The 17,407-nt window shown below is 42.7% G+C and overlaps 1 protein-coding gene across 2 annotated transcripts in view; it reads left to right on the plus strand.

Moving 5' to 3' along the window:
* orc3 (origin recognition complex, subunit 3) overlaps positions 1 to 17,407 on the plus strand; it is a 70,146-nt gene that overhangs the window by 22,023 nt on the left and 30,716 nt on the right. For both annotated transcript variants that reach the window (XM_060856917.1, XM_060856920.1), the window contains exons 4-11: positions 302 to 446; positions 5,260 to 5,364; positions 7,621 to 7,784; positions 10,036 to 10,175; positions 11,856 to 12,015; positions 14,383 to 14,496; positions 14,614 to 14,747; positions 16,844 to 16,907. In XM_060856917.1, the coding sequence (XP_060712900.1) occupies positions 302 to 446; positions 5,260 to 5,364; positions 7,621 to 7,784; positions 10,036 to 10,175; positions 11,856 to 12,015; positions 14,383 to 14,496; positions 14,614 to 14,747; positions 16,844 to 16,907 (1,026 nt within the window). The remainder of the gene's footprint in view (positions 1 to 301; positions 447 to 5,259; positions 5,365 to 7,620; positions 7,785 to 10,035; positions 10,176 to 11,855; positions 12,016 to 14,382; positions 14,497 to 14,613; positions 14,748 to 16,843; positions 16,908 to 17,407) is intronic.

The following is a 17,407-nucleotide window of genomic DNA, read 5'->3' on the forward strand; positions in this document are numbered from 1 at the left end:
GACTGTTACCTTCTCAAATGACTCTTAATAAATTAGTCAAAGACAATTTCCCTTTCACAAAACTGTGTTGATTCTGCTTGATTGTATTGAGATTATCCAAATGTTTTGCTATAACATCTTCGTAATAGAATCCAGCATTTTCCATAACAATTGTTAAACACAGATATGAACACTTGTAGGATTTTTCTTTGGACAAATCTGTCATTTTCAAGTATTTTTTTTTGCATAGTATATATATATGTCATATATAATTTAAAAATACATGTTTATAATATACTATGTATATATTTTTAATTTACAGAGTTTTCAAGATAATTTAAATGAGAAGATATTTGATAGTTTATTATCATTTATTAAAAATTCCCACATTCACCTTAATTCGAAAGTAAATGATTGGAGCTATCGGATGCGATGCAGTGAAATTCCCACAGCAGCGGTTGTTCTTGGTAAGTACGTTGCTCTCTGATGTCAGTAAACAAGGCCTCCCCTCTCTGAATAGTACAAAGCTCCTACACAGGTTAATGACAGCAGCCACCATAATCATACTGATTATTATTATCATCATGTATTTCCGAACACATGAATACCACCAGAGAAACTAATGAGGTTCTGCCTTTTAAGAGTATTGGTGATTTTCCATTGCACTCGTTAGTATTTCAGCCCTAAGCAGAATTCTTGCAGTAAGTCCAGAGACGGTATGTTCCTGTTAGGGTGAAAGGAACGGCTGGTAGGAAAATAGAGAATGCTGAATGACTAAAGAAATTGAGGGTTTGGTTTTAAAAAAAAGAAGGAAGCATATGTCAGGTATAGACAGGATAGATTGAGTGAATCCTGAGAGTATAAAGGTGTAGGTGTATATTTAAGAGGGAAATTAGGAAGGCAAAATGGGGACATAAGATAGCTTTGGCAAATAGAGTTAAGGAGAATCCCAAGGGTTTTTACAAATACATTAAGGACAAAAGGATAACTAGGGAGAGAATAGGGCCCCTCAAAGATCAGTAAGGCGGCCTTTTGTGCAGCCACAGGAGATAGGGGAGATACTAAACGAATATGTGGCATCAGTATTTACTGTGGAAAAAGATATGGAAGGTATAGAATGTAGGGAAATAGATGGTGACATCTTGAAAATGTCCATATTACAGAGGAGGGAGTGCTGGATGTCTTGAAATGCATGAAGATGGATAAATCCCCAGGGCCTGATCAGGTGTACCCGAGAACTCTGTGGAAAGCTAGGAAAGTGATTGCTGGGCCTCTTGCTGAGATATTTATATCACTAATAGTCACTGGTGAGACGCCAGAAGACTGGACATTGGTTAACTTGGTGCCACTGTTTAAGAAGGGTGGTAAAGACAAGCCAGGGAATTATAGACCAGTGAGCCTGACATCAGTGGTGGGCAAGTTGTTGGAGGGAATCCTGAGGGACAGGATTTCAATGTATTTGGAAAGGCAAGGACTGATTGGGATAGTCAACATGGCTTTGTGCATGGGAACTCATTTCTCACAAACTTGATTAAGTTTTTTTGAATAAGTACCAAAAAGGGTTGATGAGGGCAGAGTGGTAGATGTGATTTATATGGACTTCAGTAAGGCGTTCGACAAGGTTCCCCATGGGAGACTGGTTAGCAAGGTTAGATCTCAAGGAGTACAGGGAGAACTAGCCATTTGGATACAGAACTGGCTGAAAGGTAGAAGAGAGGGTGGTGTGGAGGGTTGTTTTTCAGACTGGAGGCTTATGACCAGTGGAGTGCCACAAGGATAGGTTCTGGGTCCAGTACTTTTTATAATTTATATAAATGATTGGGTGAGAGCTTAAGGTGTATAGTTAGTAAGTTTGCAGATGACACCAAAACTGGAGGTGAAGTGGTCAATGGAGAATGTTACCTCAGATTACAATGGGGTCTTGATCAGCTGAGCCAATGGGCTGAGAAGTGGCAGATGGAGTTTAATTCAGGTAAATGCAAGATGCTGCTTTTTGGGAAAGCAATTCTTAGCAGGACTTATACACTTAATGGTAAGGTCCTAGGGAGTGTTGCTGAACAATGAGACCTTGGAGTGCAGGTTCATAGTTCCTTGAAAATAGAGTCGCAGATAGATAGGATAGTGAAGAAGGCGTTTGGTATGTTTTCTTTTATCAGTCAGAGTATTGAGTACAGGAGTTGGGAGGTCATGTTGCGCTGTACAAGACATTGGTTAGGCCACTGTTGGAATATTGCGTGCAATTCTGGTCTCCTTCCTATAGGAAAGATGTTGTGAAACTGGAAAGGGTTCAGAAATGATTTACAAGAATGTTGCCAGAGTTGGAAGACTTGAGCTAAAAGGAGAGGTTGAATAGGCTGGGGCTGTTTTCCCTGGAGCGTCTGAGGCTGAGGGGTGACCTTATAGAGGTTTATAAAATCATGAGGGGCATGGATAGGATAAATAGACAAGGTCTTTTCCCTGGGGTTGGGGAGTCCAGAACTAGAGGGAATAGGTTTAGGGTGAGAGGGGAAAGATATAAAAGAGACCTATGGGGCAGCTTTTTCACGCAGAGGGTGGTACGTGTATGGAATGAGCTGCCAGAGAAAGTGGTGCAGGTGAGTACAATTGCAACATTTTAAAAGGCATCTGGATGGATATATGAATAGGAATTAGAGGGATATGGCCAGATATTGGCAGGTGGGACTAGATTGGGTTGGGATATCTAGTCGGAATGGACGAGTTGGATCAAAGAGCCTGTTTCCATCCTGTACATCTCTATGACTCTCTAACTCTAAACCCTTGGAGATTGATGACTGACAGAATTGATGAATGTCCTACATGAACATAGAAACGGGTGTAGACTGTTGAACCCTTGAGCCTGATCTGTCAATCAACAAGATCATTGATCTTTGACCTAACTCCATTTGCCTACCTTGGGCCCCTATCCCTTAATATCTTTGCTTAATAACAGTTGTCTATCTCAGATTTAACTTTAACAGTTGAGTTCCAAAGCTGCACTGCTGTGTGTCTGTGTGTGTGTGTGCACATGTGTCTCTGCCTGCCTCTGTCTGTCTGTGTATAGAAGTGCTTTCTAACATCTCTCCTGAAAGGTCTGGCCCTAATTCTTAGAGTATGCCCCTGGTTCGAGAATCTTCAATCAGTGGGAATGGTTTATTTTTATTTACCCTATTCTGGTATCACCTCAGTTTTCCATAAGAGTCAGGGCAATTTGAGATCCATTTCTGAACATTTCTTTCTGAAGTTATTAACTTATAGAAAAGTGAGAGAATTATAAGAGAAATTATTCCTGAACTGCTACCACCACGGCTCTAAAATGGGCTGATTAATGCATTCCTAATGACGGGTTTGGCACAGACCTGTCACGTGCCTCCAGCCTTTCCATCAAAATGGCAAAGGATAGCATATACCCCCTCCCACCATTCATTGCATTTCCATGGTGACTCTCATAGCATGACAGAAGTCAAGATCAAGATAAATCCTCATCAGTTCAGACTTTGCTTTCTTAGAGAGAGATTCTCAGCTGTGGTTTACAGAGAGGAACAAAGTCTCATATTCCCCTTCATTGACAATCTCCTTAGAGTATCATATTTTGGCAAAGCTACTTCAACAAAAGAAGCAGCAAGTAAACAGAAGTCTGAAATTAGAAACCTTCAGATTTGGATTAAAATCCAGCATCCCTCAAACAAATTGAGGAGAGTCTGAGAACAAGAGAGTGTTGGAACTGCACAAGTCAGCACGTGTTGATGAAAAGACTATTATTAGTCTCCTTTAGAATCGAAAAGTCAAACAAACGTTTTAGGAAAAGGGAAGATCGGTAAAATGGAAAATAACCAATACTCTAGTTGATGAGATTATAATATCATCTTAGTCAGCAAATAGAAAATCAAGCATGCAGATGGCTAAGGTCATGAGAGAGAAGCACAAAGAAACAAGGTAAGAAAATTGAGAAATAAAATCAGCCTGCACAACAAGACAGGGCATGATCACTGCAAAGATGTAGGCAGACAATAAATATGTCATGTCCAAAAGATTCAAGTCAACACAAGGGCACAGCAGTAACTCATCAGGACTATGTCCAACAGAGGAACTTGATTGTCACTCTTCAACTCTGACCTCCAGCATCTGTAGTCCTCACTTTCCCCAAGCCCTTATCCTACTTCATACCCTCATTGTCAAGGGGCCCATCACAACATGGTTGAAATAGTCTAGAAGACTGGGGATTGAGGGGACAGCGTGCATATTGGGTTAAGAAGATTGCAAACTGCAGAAAATTCAGGGTCACACACATGGATGAAGGTGATTGGACATACCTGACTGTTCTACCAGGGTGACTGAGACAACTGTGTGTGGCAAATACTAGATTGGTAGAATAAAAACAGAGAATGCTGGAGAAACTGGCGGTGTGTGTATGGAATGAGCTCCAGAGGAAGTGGTGGAGGCTGGTACAATTACAGCATTTAAAAGGCATCTGGAAAGATATTTGAATAGGAAGGGTTTTGAGGAAACGGACCACATGCTGGCAAATATGACTAGATTAGTTTAGGATATCTGGTCAGCATGAACGAGTTGGACTGAATGGTCTGTTTCCACAATGTACATCTATTTCTATGACTCTAAGGTCTGGCAGCATCTGTGGAAAGAGAAGCAGAGTTAATGCTTCAGGTACAGTATGTCGTCTTCAGAACTGAAGAGGGCTAAAAACGTGATGATTTCTATGCTGTTTTAGATGGCGGTGGGGAGGAGGACCATGTGGGACAGATGGAAATGTGGCCAGACCATAAGGCAAACTGCTAACAGTAGTAGAAAAGAGGTATAGATGAAGGTTAGGTGTTAATAGCAGAAAATCAGAAAGTGTGTCAACTCTCCTGAGAGCAAACCTATGCATGCAAGACTTGGTGGGGAGTGGGGTGGGAAGGGACTAATCAAAATGGAGGACTGAGTTTGTGGTCTGAAGTTGTTGAATTCAGTGTTGAGACTTGAAGGCTATAAAGTGCTTAAATGGTAAATGAGGTGCTGTTCCTCTAGTTTGCATTGGTCTTCACTGGAGCACTGCGACAGCCTAGGTCAGAAATGTTTGGATGAAATCAAGACAATGTATTGAAACGATAACATTGTTTTGGTGAACAGTTGAGAAGATAAGGTACTATTTTCGATTGGTGGAATAGGGGTGTGTTTGAGGAAAGCAGTCAGTCAGCTGCATGTGAAACTCTTCTGATCTTTCTGTGATTCTGTGCGGTGCATTTTTTTAGCTTGTCTATTGTTCATCCACTTCCCCTGCAGGTGTGAATGTTCCTGACCATGAAATGACGTTTCAAAGATTTTCAGACCTCGTGAAACAGTCTCTTACCCCACATGTGGTTTGTCTGCATGGGAAGGAGTGTACAAGTAAGAGCGAGTCTATGATGCCACACTGACTTTATGCTTTCTATGTGAGACAATCTGCTAATGGTCTAATCCTAGTTTTTCTGCAATGATTATGTTCTTATTCCCTGCTTAGGCTCCTATTTGTGTTTCCTTTAGGATTTTGAACAACTTTGTGCGAAACTCCAGATTTGGCATTCGAGTGTGCTTCCTCATGCTGACTCATGTTTAGAGGTTGAGAATGTGGTGCTGGAAATGCACAGCAGACCAGGCAGCATCTGTGGAGAAGGAGAACTGATGTTTTGGGCATAATGAATCCTGATGAAGGGCTTTTGCCGAAACGTTGATTCTCCTGCTCCTCGGATGCTGCCTGATCTGTTGTGCTTTTCCAGCAACAAACTCTCGACTCTGATCTGCAGTCCTTTCTTTCTCCTAATTTTCAGAAGTGCAGAACAAAACCCATTTTGGATTTTGTAATTTGGTTTTGGATTGTGCATGAGTTCAGAATCCACAAAACAGTTTTTGTGGTACAGGAAGAAGTTAGTGCTGGAGGATATAAAACTAGTTAGCATAGAGGAAAGAAAGAGTAGGAGTTAATAGGCCGTTTTCAAAATGGCAGCCAGTAACTAATGGGATGCCACAAGGATCGGCTCTGGAACCCCAGCTATTCACAATATATATTAATGATTTGGTGACATCTCAAAGTTTGCAGATGATGCCAAGTTGTGTGGAGGGTGAACTGTGACGAGGATACAAAGATACTTCAGCATGATCTGGACAGGTTGGCTGAGTGGGCAAATCAATGGCAGATGCAGTTTGTTTTGGATAAGTGTGAGATTATTCACTTTGGAAGCAAAAAAAAAGGCAGATTACTGCCTGAATGGGCTGTAAATTGGGAGAGAGGAGTGTGCAGTGGGACCTGGGCGTCCTTGTGCACCAGTCTCTGAAGGTGAGCATGCAGGTGCAGCAGGCGGTAAAGAAGGTAATGGTATGTTGGCCTTCATTGTGAGAGGTTTCGAATACAGGAGCAGGATGTGTTGTTGCAGTTATACGGGGCATTGGTGAGGCCACACCAAGAATATTGTGTGCGGTTTTGGTCTCCGTTTCTAAGGATGTTCTTGCTCTCGAGGGAGTGCAGCGAAGGTTTACCAGGCTGATTCTGGGGATGGTGGGACTGACATGTGAGGAGAGGGGGAATAGGTTCGAATTGTTTTCACTGGAGTTTAGATATTTGAAAGGTGGTTGGGGGGTGGGGAGGGTTCTCATAAAGACTTATAAAATTCTAACCGGACAAGACAGTTGGTGCAGGGAGGATGTTCCCGATGGTGGGTGCGTCCAGAACCAGGGGTCACAGACTGAGGATTCGGGGTGGACCATTTAGGATGGAGATGAGACATTTCTTCGCCCAAAGAGGGGTGAGCCTGTGGAATTCATTACCACAGGAAGTAGTTGATGCTAAAACATTGAATGTATTCATGAGGCGGCTAGATATAGCACTTGGGGTGAATGGGATCAAAGGTTATGGGGCGAAAACAGGATTAGGTTTATGCGTAGGACAATCAGCCGTGATAGTGAGGAATTGCAAAGCAGGTTCGAAGGGCTAAGTGGCTGCCTCCTGCTGCTATCTTCTACGTTTCCATGAGCCACTTTCAGAAGTGTGTGCTTTCAATTGCATATAGAGAAAGTTCAATTAACAACAGCATCTTCATATGGCACATTTCAGTGTGGGAAATGTGTCCTAAGTCATATCCCAGGAGCACGTTTCGGTGATATTTAACTTTGTAACACATAAAGCAAGATATTAGGGCAGTTTGCCAAGAGGCAGGTTTTAAGAAGGCGGACAGTGAGGTGGAGATCTTCAGGAGGCAGTGCCAGGACTTAGAGCCTAGGTAGCTGCCAAGGGTGAAATGATGAAAATTAAGTCACTTGTACTTACAAATTCGTTGTAATGTTAACATGCAAATTTTTTTTAGTCAGTTCCAATGTCTAAACATTGCTCAAGTTCATTTGTTTATCAATCCTCCTGCGAGCATGGGCATACTTTTGCCATTTGGATTGTCAGAGTGACCCCCCTGACCTGGAAATAGTTTAAGACCCTCAGTGCAGACAAATTAATTTGAAATGGTGTAATGAAAAAGCCTGACTGTGGATCATTTATTCGCCTGGTTTGACAACACGCCTAATACTATCGAAAGTTCCATCAAGATCTTTCCAGATAATGGTGTCTTAGCTGCGTCAGGCATTTTGTCATGATGTTTGTTTATTTATTTTTCTGACTAGCTGTGAAGCAGGTTTTACAGAAAGTTCTGATGCACCTCCTGGGTGGCATTGTGAATGACGAAGAGGCAGAAGAGGAGGATATGCACCATTCTACTCCACTCTCCCAGAGGAGAATACACTGCTCTATGGCCTCCCTCTCTGGGTGGTACAAAGCTATCACGCAGGTAAATGACAGCAGCCACCATTATTATCGTGATTATCATGACATGACAATTTTCCAAGCCGCCTAAGTAACTAATGAGGGTTTAACTTTTAAAAGCATCAGAGAATTTTCCATTTCACCAGTTAGTATTTAAATCCTGAACAGAATTTTTACATAAAGTCTCAGGCATCGCAGACTGCCATTTTTGATCTCCATCTGAAACATTTGATTTGTGACCGATTCTTGCTAAATGGTTAGAACTGCATTCTATTAATTTTTCTTTTTCTATTCTTCGCTGTGAAAGATTGAGGACACAGAATAATGTAACTCTCAGAATCAGAGCAGCACTTTTTTTTTTAGATTAGATTGCTCAGTGTGGAAACAGGCCCTTCGGCCCAACAAGTCCACACCAACCCGCCGAAGCGCAACCCACCCATACCCCTACATATACCCCTTACCTAACACTACGGGTAATTTAGCATGGCCAATTCACCTGACCCGCACATCTTTGGACTGTGGGAGGAAACCGGAGCACCCGGAGGAAACCCACGCAGACACGGGGAGAACGTGCAAACTCCACACAGTCAGTCGCCTGAGGCGGGAATTGAACCCAGGTCCCTGGCGCTGTGAGACAGCAGTGCTAACCACTGTGCCACCATGCCGCCCCATATCATAAAATCATCACTGTTATGCCAAAGACAAATTGAGACATGAAAGAAAGACATGCTGTGATGAATCAGATCACATTCGTGATTTGTTAATCCTGTGTTGGAACTGGTTCGTTACAAAATAAAACAACCGTGGCCTTATGTTAATCTCTGAGCTGGACTGTTTAGAGTTTCAACTCCACTCCAGACACATGAGCACATAACTGCTGTACGCCCATGTCTCAACTTACATTGTGAGGGATGAGCCAGCGGTGCTGGATTTTGAATAAGGTGTTCAATTAAAACCCCATCTGCCCTTTTAAGTAGGTATTAAAGCCCCCAAGACACTGTTTGAAGAAGCACAGTTTTCCCCAACATTCTCACCAACATTTATACCCGAACCAAAGTGCTAATAAAAGCTCTTTGTGGGATCAAACTATGTGCAAGTTGGCTGTTGCTGCATTTCGCATTTCATAGCAGCATCTAGAAAATGGATGCACTTTATTGCACTTGAAGCCCAATTGAATGCTATCTTGTATAAATACAAATTTGTTCTTTGTTTATAGTGCTTTCTCACAAAATTCTTGCCTTTTTTTCTTAATCTGCCATCGTGATTGCTGTTGCATTTTCAGTGCATGTTCAAAATCATGGAACTGGATTTTCAGTGTCCCATGGAGGTTGGGACTCAGTGCAGGTGGAAATTTAAAATGGAAATCCAGGAGATCGTCACAGATTTCCAACATCTCAGGGGTGGTCTTGTATTTTCAAAGAGGGGAGGGAATTAGAAGTTAAACGGCTGCTAATTAATGGTCCCTTGTGGTCAACAAGCAGCATGTCATGGAGCACACCTTCATCATCAGAACTTAAATCTTGATTGGGTAAGCCCTAGCAGTTTGGTGCACGATAGTCGTCAATGGATTAGCTTTCGATTGCAGGTATTTATTGAATTCAGACTTCACCATTTGCTCTGGTGGGATTTGAACCCATGAAACGCTGTTTTGCTAGTCCGGTGACATTGCCAATAGGCCACCATCTCCCCAGTTTGTCCTGCTGTGTGGAGAATAGTTTTCTCTGTACCCGATAGAATAGCATAACCAGGGTAAGGAATTCATAGTTGTCTTTCTGTGGCATGGCATTACTTTTTAAATGTTTGTCTTTTCCAAACTGGGAAACAGCATATCTTCCAGAAAATCTTTCTTTTAAAAACTAACAAAACCCACCTTATAGTCAGAATCAAAGACAGAGAAGTTACTGGAAAAGATCTGGCAGCATCTGTGAAGAGAAGTCTGAGTTAATGTTTTGGGTCCACTCACCCTTCCTCAGAAACGTTACCTCCATAGGTGCTATGGAGGATGCTGATGAAGGAGCGGTGCTCCGAAAGCTAGTGTTTCTAATTACTGTAACCCTGTTGGACTATGACCTGGTGTTTTGTGATTTTTAACTTTGTCCACCCTGGTCCAACCCCGGCTTCTCCGCAACATCACTCCACAGATGCTGCCTGAGCTATTCCAGCAACTTCTGGTTTCTGATTTGCAGCATCTGCAGTTCTTTCAGTTTTTATTGTAGTCAGAGACCTTAGGCTTTCCTTGAATGGGATTAATTTTGATGTACTTTGTTCCGATGCAGACATCCGGCTCAGGGAGCCCGTCCAAAAAGAGGAAATCCTGTGCCGTTGAGAAGGAGCAGGCCCCTCCTATTGTCATCATTTTCAAAGACCTCGAGACCTTCCTACCCGAAGTTCTGCAGAATTTCATTACCATCTGTAGGTAATGGATGAGCACACAAGTCTATTCCAATATTACTGCTTACCATCAGTTGGAGAAGCTCCTGAACTTACTGTGTTGAGCATTAGTCTGAGAACTTGGAAAATGTTACTTTTGAGGTGGATGAAGTTCTCTGTTGCCCTTGACATTTACAGTGGTTTGTGAGTAAGCGATGAACCTAGGTAAACAGTTTACCAGTTAATTGGAAGCATCTGTACTACATATACTGGCTAAGGCACAGAGAGAGAAGGGGCTGTGGCACTCCTCGTGGGAGAAATTCAACACTGATCATGTGTTTGCTCCTGGATATTAATAGAAGTTGAATATCGAGAGCAGAGAAAGCTCTCCTGCCACATTGGTGTCTATCATTGATGAATGGGTAAAAGGCACCTTTATCACACATAACAGCAGCATTGAAACATGGCAGGGGTCATCGTTTAAGGATATGGGCTAAGCCATTTTGAACTGAAATGAGAAATTTCTTCACCCAGAGAATGGTGAATGCAAGGTCAAAACATGTATGATTTCAAAAAGAAGTTGGGTACAGCACTTGGGGCTAAAGGGATCAAAAGATATGGGAGAAAAACAGGAACAGGCTGCCATGCTGAGCAATCAGCCATGATCGCAATGAATTATGGAGCAGGCCGGAAGGGCTGAACGGCGGCCTCCTGCTGTTTTCTATGTTTGGATAAGGCCATTCACTCTCACTGTTAGATCATAGCTCATCTGTACTTGCAGCTCATTTACTAACCTTTGTTCCTTTTTACTTGACACTGTTCCCTGACAAAATCTACCAATCTGTCAGGAAAGCCTCAGTTGGCTCAGCATCGTCAGCCTTTTTGTGAATTGCAGACTTCCTCAGTGTGAACAAGTGCTTTTGTGTCTAGTGAACACCTCCGATATTTTATTCAATTTGTCCTTTGGATGTGTGTGTGTGTCACTGGCTGGGTCTGCATTTATTGCCTGCCCTTAATTAAGAAGATCATGCCAGCTGCCTTAGTCCATCTGGCACAGGTACCCCATGCTGTTAGGGAGGGTGTCTGATGAATGAAGGAACGGCAATATATTTCTAAGTCTGGATAGGGAATGGCTTGGAGGGGAGCTTGCAGGCAGTGGTGATCCCACGTATCGACTGTCCTTGTCCTTCACGATGGTAGTGGTCACCCGTTTGAAAAGTGGACTTGAAAGGTAATTTGCTGTAACATAATTTGTAGTTAGTCACATTTGCTGCTACTGAGCGTCAATGGTGAGGGGAATGAATATTTCAGGTGGTGCTGACCAAGAATGCAGTCAAGCTTCTTGTGTTGTTGGGACCTCACCTATCCAACAACACAAGGCTGCATGTTCCATCTCACTCCCGTCTGGTTTTGTAGACGTCACAAGGAGGTGAGTTGCATTCTGCAGAATTCCTCAACCTATTGCAGCCAATGTATTCATGCAGCTGGTTCAGATAATTTCTGGTTGATGGTGAGTTGCAGAATGTTGATGGAGGATTCTGCAACGATAATGCCATTGAATGTCAAAGGAAGATAGTCAAATTGCAATCAAGCTTATGGGAAAGAAATAGGTTGCAATATGGATTGTGGGATTGGAGGTCTATTTGGGTTAATGAATGATGTGATTTCTAAACAGGTTCCACCTTATGAAGAAATTATCATTAATTCTGTTTCACTGTTGTTGCAGTAACTATATCCAACAGCTGCCTCTAGTGCTGGTTTTTGGAATTGCCACATCCCCGATCACTATACACCGAATGCTGCCTCATGCAGTTTCCTCACTGCTCTGTATTGAACTATTTCAGTCTCTTTCCTGCCGTGATCACCTGACTACAGTTATTGATAAGGTAATCACTACGCTTTACTGTGGAAAGTACAATTTGCCGACCACCAATGTTCTGTGTTTATCTAAAGGCCTGTGCTTCCAAAGTGAAGTCGGTGTCAGAATAAATGTTTTTTCAATCTTAAAATGAAATGTTGTTTGTAAGATAGCTCTGAAGAAGAGTGATACCAGACATGAAACATAAAGCCTGTTTCACTGTTCACTGATGCTGCCAGACTTACTGAGTTACTCCAACATTCACGGTATTTATAAGAAAATAGCGAGGTCTTGCTACAATTATCCAACATGTTGGTGAGACTTCACCCAGAGTACATTGTACAGTTTGGTCTCCTTACTGAGGAATGAATATACTTGCACTTAAAAGAGTTCAGAGAAGGTTCAGCAGTCTGATCATTCGGATGAAAGAGTTGTCTTATGAGGAAAAGTGAAGCAAGTTGGGCCTTTACTCATTGGGATCCAGAAGAAAGAGTAGTAACCTTATTAAAACATGATCAACTCTGACGGGGGTTGACAGGGTTGATGCTGAGAGTATGTTTTCTCTTGTGGAGAATCTGGAATGAAGGAGCACAGTTTTAAACTAAGATGTCTCCTCCTAAAAGTGAATATGAGGAGGGATTTCTGCTTTCAAAGTGTTTTGTCTTTGGAATTCTCTCCCTCAATGACCAGTGACACTGTGTCATTGATGATATTAAAAGTTGAGTTAAACAGATTTTTATTTAGGATTGTCAAGGGATTTTTGTTTAGGATTGTCAAGGGAGAGGTGCGTTCTGAGGGATAGGCAGGAAAGTGAAGTTAAGGCTGCAGTCAGATGTTATTGACTAGTGGAGCAGACTGGATAGCTCTATTTCTTGTGATCTTTTCAATTCACAAATACTTGTATATATCATTTGTTTCTATCTCCTAGTTTTAATTTAGTTTATTAAAGCATATTGTGCCTAGTTCAGCATGTTCCTGAGAGTGACTGTTTATCTGGTCAGATCAGTGGCAGATGGAATTTAACCCTGATAAGTGTGAGGGAGGAATAACAGGACAAGGGAGTACTTGATGAATGATGGTACACGAGGAAGCTGAAAGAAACAGCAGGATCTTGGATGCTTGTCCACAGATCTCTGAAGGCGGCAAGACAGGTTAATAGGGTAGTTAAGGCAGTTATCAGTTGTGGCATAAATTCTGAGGGCAGGGAAGTCATGTTGGAGCTGTACAGAACTCTGGTTGGGCCACAGCTGGAGTACTATCTGCAATTCTGATCACTCCACTTTTGGAAGGGTGTGATTACGCTGGAGAGGGTGCAGAGGAGATCCACCAGAATGTTGTCTAGATCGGAGCTGAAAATGTGTTGCTGGCTAAAGCACAGCAGGTCAGGCAGCATACAAGGAACAGGAAATTCGATGTTTCAGGCCAGAGCCCTTCATCAGGAATGAGGAGAGTGTGCCAGGCAGGCTAAGATAAAAGGTAGGGAGGAGGGACTTGGGGGAGGGGCGATGGAGATGTGATAGGTGGAAGGAGGTCAAGGTGAGGGTGATAGGCCGGGGTGGGGTGGGGGCGGAGAGGTCAGGAAGAAGATTGCAGGTTAGGAGGGCGGTGCTGAGTTCGAGGGAACCGACTGAGACAAGGTGGGGGGAGGGGAAATGAGGAAACTGGAGAAATCTGAATTCATCCCTTGTGGTTGGAGGGTTCCCAGGCGGAAGATGAGGCGCTCTTCCTCCAACCGTCGTGTTGTTATGTTCTGGCGATGGAGGAGTCCAAGGACCTGCAGGTCCTCGGTGGAGTGGGAGGGAGAGTTAAAGTGTTGAGCCACGGGGTGGTTGGGTTGGTTGGTCTGGGCGTCCCAGGGATGTTCCCTGAAGCGTTCCGCAAGTAGGCAGCCCGTCTCCCCAATATAGAGGAGGCCACATCGGGTGCAGCGGATGCAATAGATGATGTGTGTAGTGGTGCAGGTGATCGGAGCCCAGCTAATGAGGGGGGCCAGGTAAGCTTTGGTTGCTGACAATTGAGGTACATAAAATAATGAGGGGGAAGGACAAGGTGAATAGAAAGCAGCTGCCTCTTTTAGATTAGGGGTCAGTAACAAGGGACCATAATTTTAAGATGAAGGGCAGGAGGTTTAGAGGAAAGAATGAGGAAAAAATGTTTTCACCCAGAGCGTGCGCTGTCTGGGGAAGTAGCTGAGGTTGGAAACCTCTCGACTTTTAAACTGTATTTGGGTGAATACTTGAAATAACGTTCGGCGCAATGGGCCAAGTGCTGGAAGTGAGTCTATTGTTGATTTAGAGTTTTTTTCCTTGATGTATACTCAGTGGGCTGAAGGGCATGTTCTCTTCAGTGATTCCTATAAATGCATGTTCTTTCTAATTTTTGCAATCTTTCACAGTTGGTGCTGACGACGAAATTCCCTTTCAAGTTGAGTGGAAAAGTGCTTCAGGTTTTGATTGTCATATTCCTGTACCATGATTTTTCTGTAAGGAATTTCGTTAAAGGTTTTCAGGTAAGTTGAAGTTGCAAGCTGAAGGAGTTAAGTAGATGGCAAAAATGTTGAAATTTATTATTAATCAATACCTTGTACATCATCCCTTCCACCTCTCATGGCTCCTTGTTTTACCAGCTATCTTTGTTAGAACACTTCTACTCTCAGCCTCTTAGTCTCCTGTGCTGTTCACTAGATGAGGCCAGTGGCAGGATTCGGAATCTTGCCCATGGTGACTGTGAACGTATCCGTCAAGTGCCATCTTTTATGAGGTAAGTAGAAGTTACTGGTTTCTCATCAAAGGCCATGATTTATTTTTCTCTCACTTTCTGTTCCTCTCTCCAGTGTTTCCGTCCCGCCCTGTTTTGTATTTTGAGTTGGTTCATTTCATCCAAGTAGTGATTCTTAATGTGTAAGCTTTGGCATTGTGTATTGGTAGCTGTTAGAGATGAGCAAACAAGTAAATGAATGAATTAATGATTTATTTATTGTCTCACATATCTTGAAGAAACTGTGAAAAATGTTTTGTTGCTACAGTCCAGCACCATTTTGAGGTACAATAGGGACAAAAAGAAATTACTTAAATAAGAGTTCAGCTTCTGTTCAAATTGGGGTCTCAAACACGGCTTCAGAGCTTCTACAAGATTTTCCAATCCTCAAGGAGTCCTGTTCCAGCAACAGCAGCGACCATGCCGATATCCCATGAGACCTCTGCTGCCACCACTGCCTCACTGACACCACCAAGATTCCAGGCTCCAGGCCTACTGCCACCAGGAGTCCCTGCTCTGGGCACCACCAATGCCAAGAATCCAGATTCCGGGCCTTGCCACCAGCAGGGATCCTCCACTGTGGACACTGCCATTGCCAGAGGTCCAGGCTTTGAGCCTTCCGCCGCCATGAGACTAGGCTCTGGGCCTACTGTCACCAGGGGTCCACGCTCTGGGGGTACCACTGCCAAGAATCCAGGTTCTGGGTGCCACTACCACCACCAGAAGTCCCAGTCCATATCCCCATGCTGCAACCAGTGCCCTGCTGACACTGCTTCAGCCTCAACAATGAAGAAGAAAAGAAGTAAAAAAGACAAGAAGTACATGGAGAAAATTATGCTGCCAGGCTGGAGTGGACAAGTTCTTATGAGCCTAAACACTACCTACTGTGTCGGTTCTATCATTGAAGAAATTTAATCCATTGTCATTCTCTTTTTGCCTTGCACTATCATCCTTTTTGTCCGTTAATTAGTTCTGTCCTGAAATAAATTTTCCATTTTGTTTATTTCTCCCTATCTTTTTTCCTTGACTTGTTCAGCCTCAAACCTTACCTCTGGTTTCTGACTCCAGATGTTAGTTGCCTTGCTGAGTATTTCAGGAATGTTGTATTTTTATTTATTATGACATCTTTATTCCTTCAGCCTCTAGTATGTCAAAATTTCACTGAACTCTTGCTTTTCATTGTTTTGCATAATGTAACAAGTTTCCTTCTTATTCCTTAACCTTAACTGTGTAAATTTAAGTTATTTTTTTAAACCATTCCCTGTGTGATCTTTGGCGCTAATGCTGTATTTGAACTTCTCATTAATGCTGCCATATTGGAACATCTCAGTCATGCTGCCATTCTGTTCCACTCGAATATTTTGTAATGATGCATAGCTTTTGAGTAAGTGTCTTTTACCGTCCTCATGCTTCTGTTTGCCATTTGATCCTCCTTCTATCTGATTTAATCAATGTGATTCTGTGAAAGGCAAAAACCTTTCTACACCTCCTCTCTGTCAGATTTGGAAGGCAACAGAAAGATGGCACTGACTTGGTTATGTATGTACTCCAGAAGCTGTCGCCTTTCACCACTGAATGTACAATAGTTAAGTGCCAGGAGGTTGCAGTGATCTGATTTGAAGTGAGCTGTCAAGCTTGTCATTGGGAATATAAGTGGAGGGTAAGTGTTGGAACATTTTGCAGGCAATTGGCTCAAGAGAGTTGGGGGTTACTGGCTGACTAAAGAAAGTCTTGGTCTGTTTGTACTTCAGTGGTATGATTTAAATCAGCAGCCAAAGCTTAGAGGTCTGTTACCTGGGCATTTCTTCTATATTATTACATTGGCCCCGTGTTGTGGTCTAAAAATCCAGCGATGTGTTTTATGATGTCAATGCTACAATTCAATGCCTTACTTCGTTGACCCCCTCCCCCCAGTCTGTTAGCACTAATTATTGTTCTGAAGAAGAGTCCTACCGGACACAAAACGTTAACTCTGTTTCCATCTCCTCCGATCTGCCGGGCCTGCTGAGTTTCTCCAGCATTCTCTATGTTTGTGTAAGCCCTATTATTGTTGTATCTCATATTGGGAAAATTAATCTGTGTATGCGTTTTCATTTTAGATATGTTGATTGTCAGGATTCTGAGAAGCAGATTGAACTTTTGACTAATGATCAATATTTAAAGGTAAACTATTTGATTATTCAGCATTCCAAACAAGTTATGGGGGCAAAGTGCTTATCCTGCTCATCCTTACTAATCAACCCTGGCCACTTATCGTCCACTGCTCTAAACTTAAACTGTTTGTCCCTTTAAAGGTTCCTCATGCCTTCACCTTGCCCTATCCCTGTATCTTTCTTTAGTCCTGTGTATATTCACACAACCTTCAGTCCTCTTGACTCCAGCCTTTGTTATACCAGTGCTCCTTATGTTGGTAGACCTTTCAGTTGCTGAAAGACCCCTCTCTGAGATTTGTTCCCAATGCCTCCATGCTCTATATCTCTCTGCAACTTTCACAGCTTCATCATAGACCCATCTTAATAGCCAGATGTCTGTTCACGCCTTCTACCTCTCACATAATGTGTTACAGTCTCACTCAGTGATCCTTCAACTATTAGCCCTTAACTGTTCTCCACGTTTACTTTCCACCCACCACTTAAAAACGCCATGAGATGTTCCTACAACAA

Source organism: Hemiscyllium ocellatum, chromosome 3, assembly GCF_020745735.1.
Source record: "Hemiscyllium ocellatum isolate sHemOce1 chromosome 3, sHemOce1.pat.X.cur, whole genome shotgun sequence".
NCBI classification, from domain to species: domain Eukaryota; kingdom Metazoa; phylum Chordata; class Chondrichthyes; order Orectolobiformes; family Hemiscylliidae; genus Hemiscyllium; species Hemiscyllium ocellatum.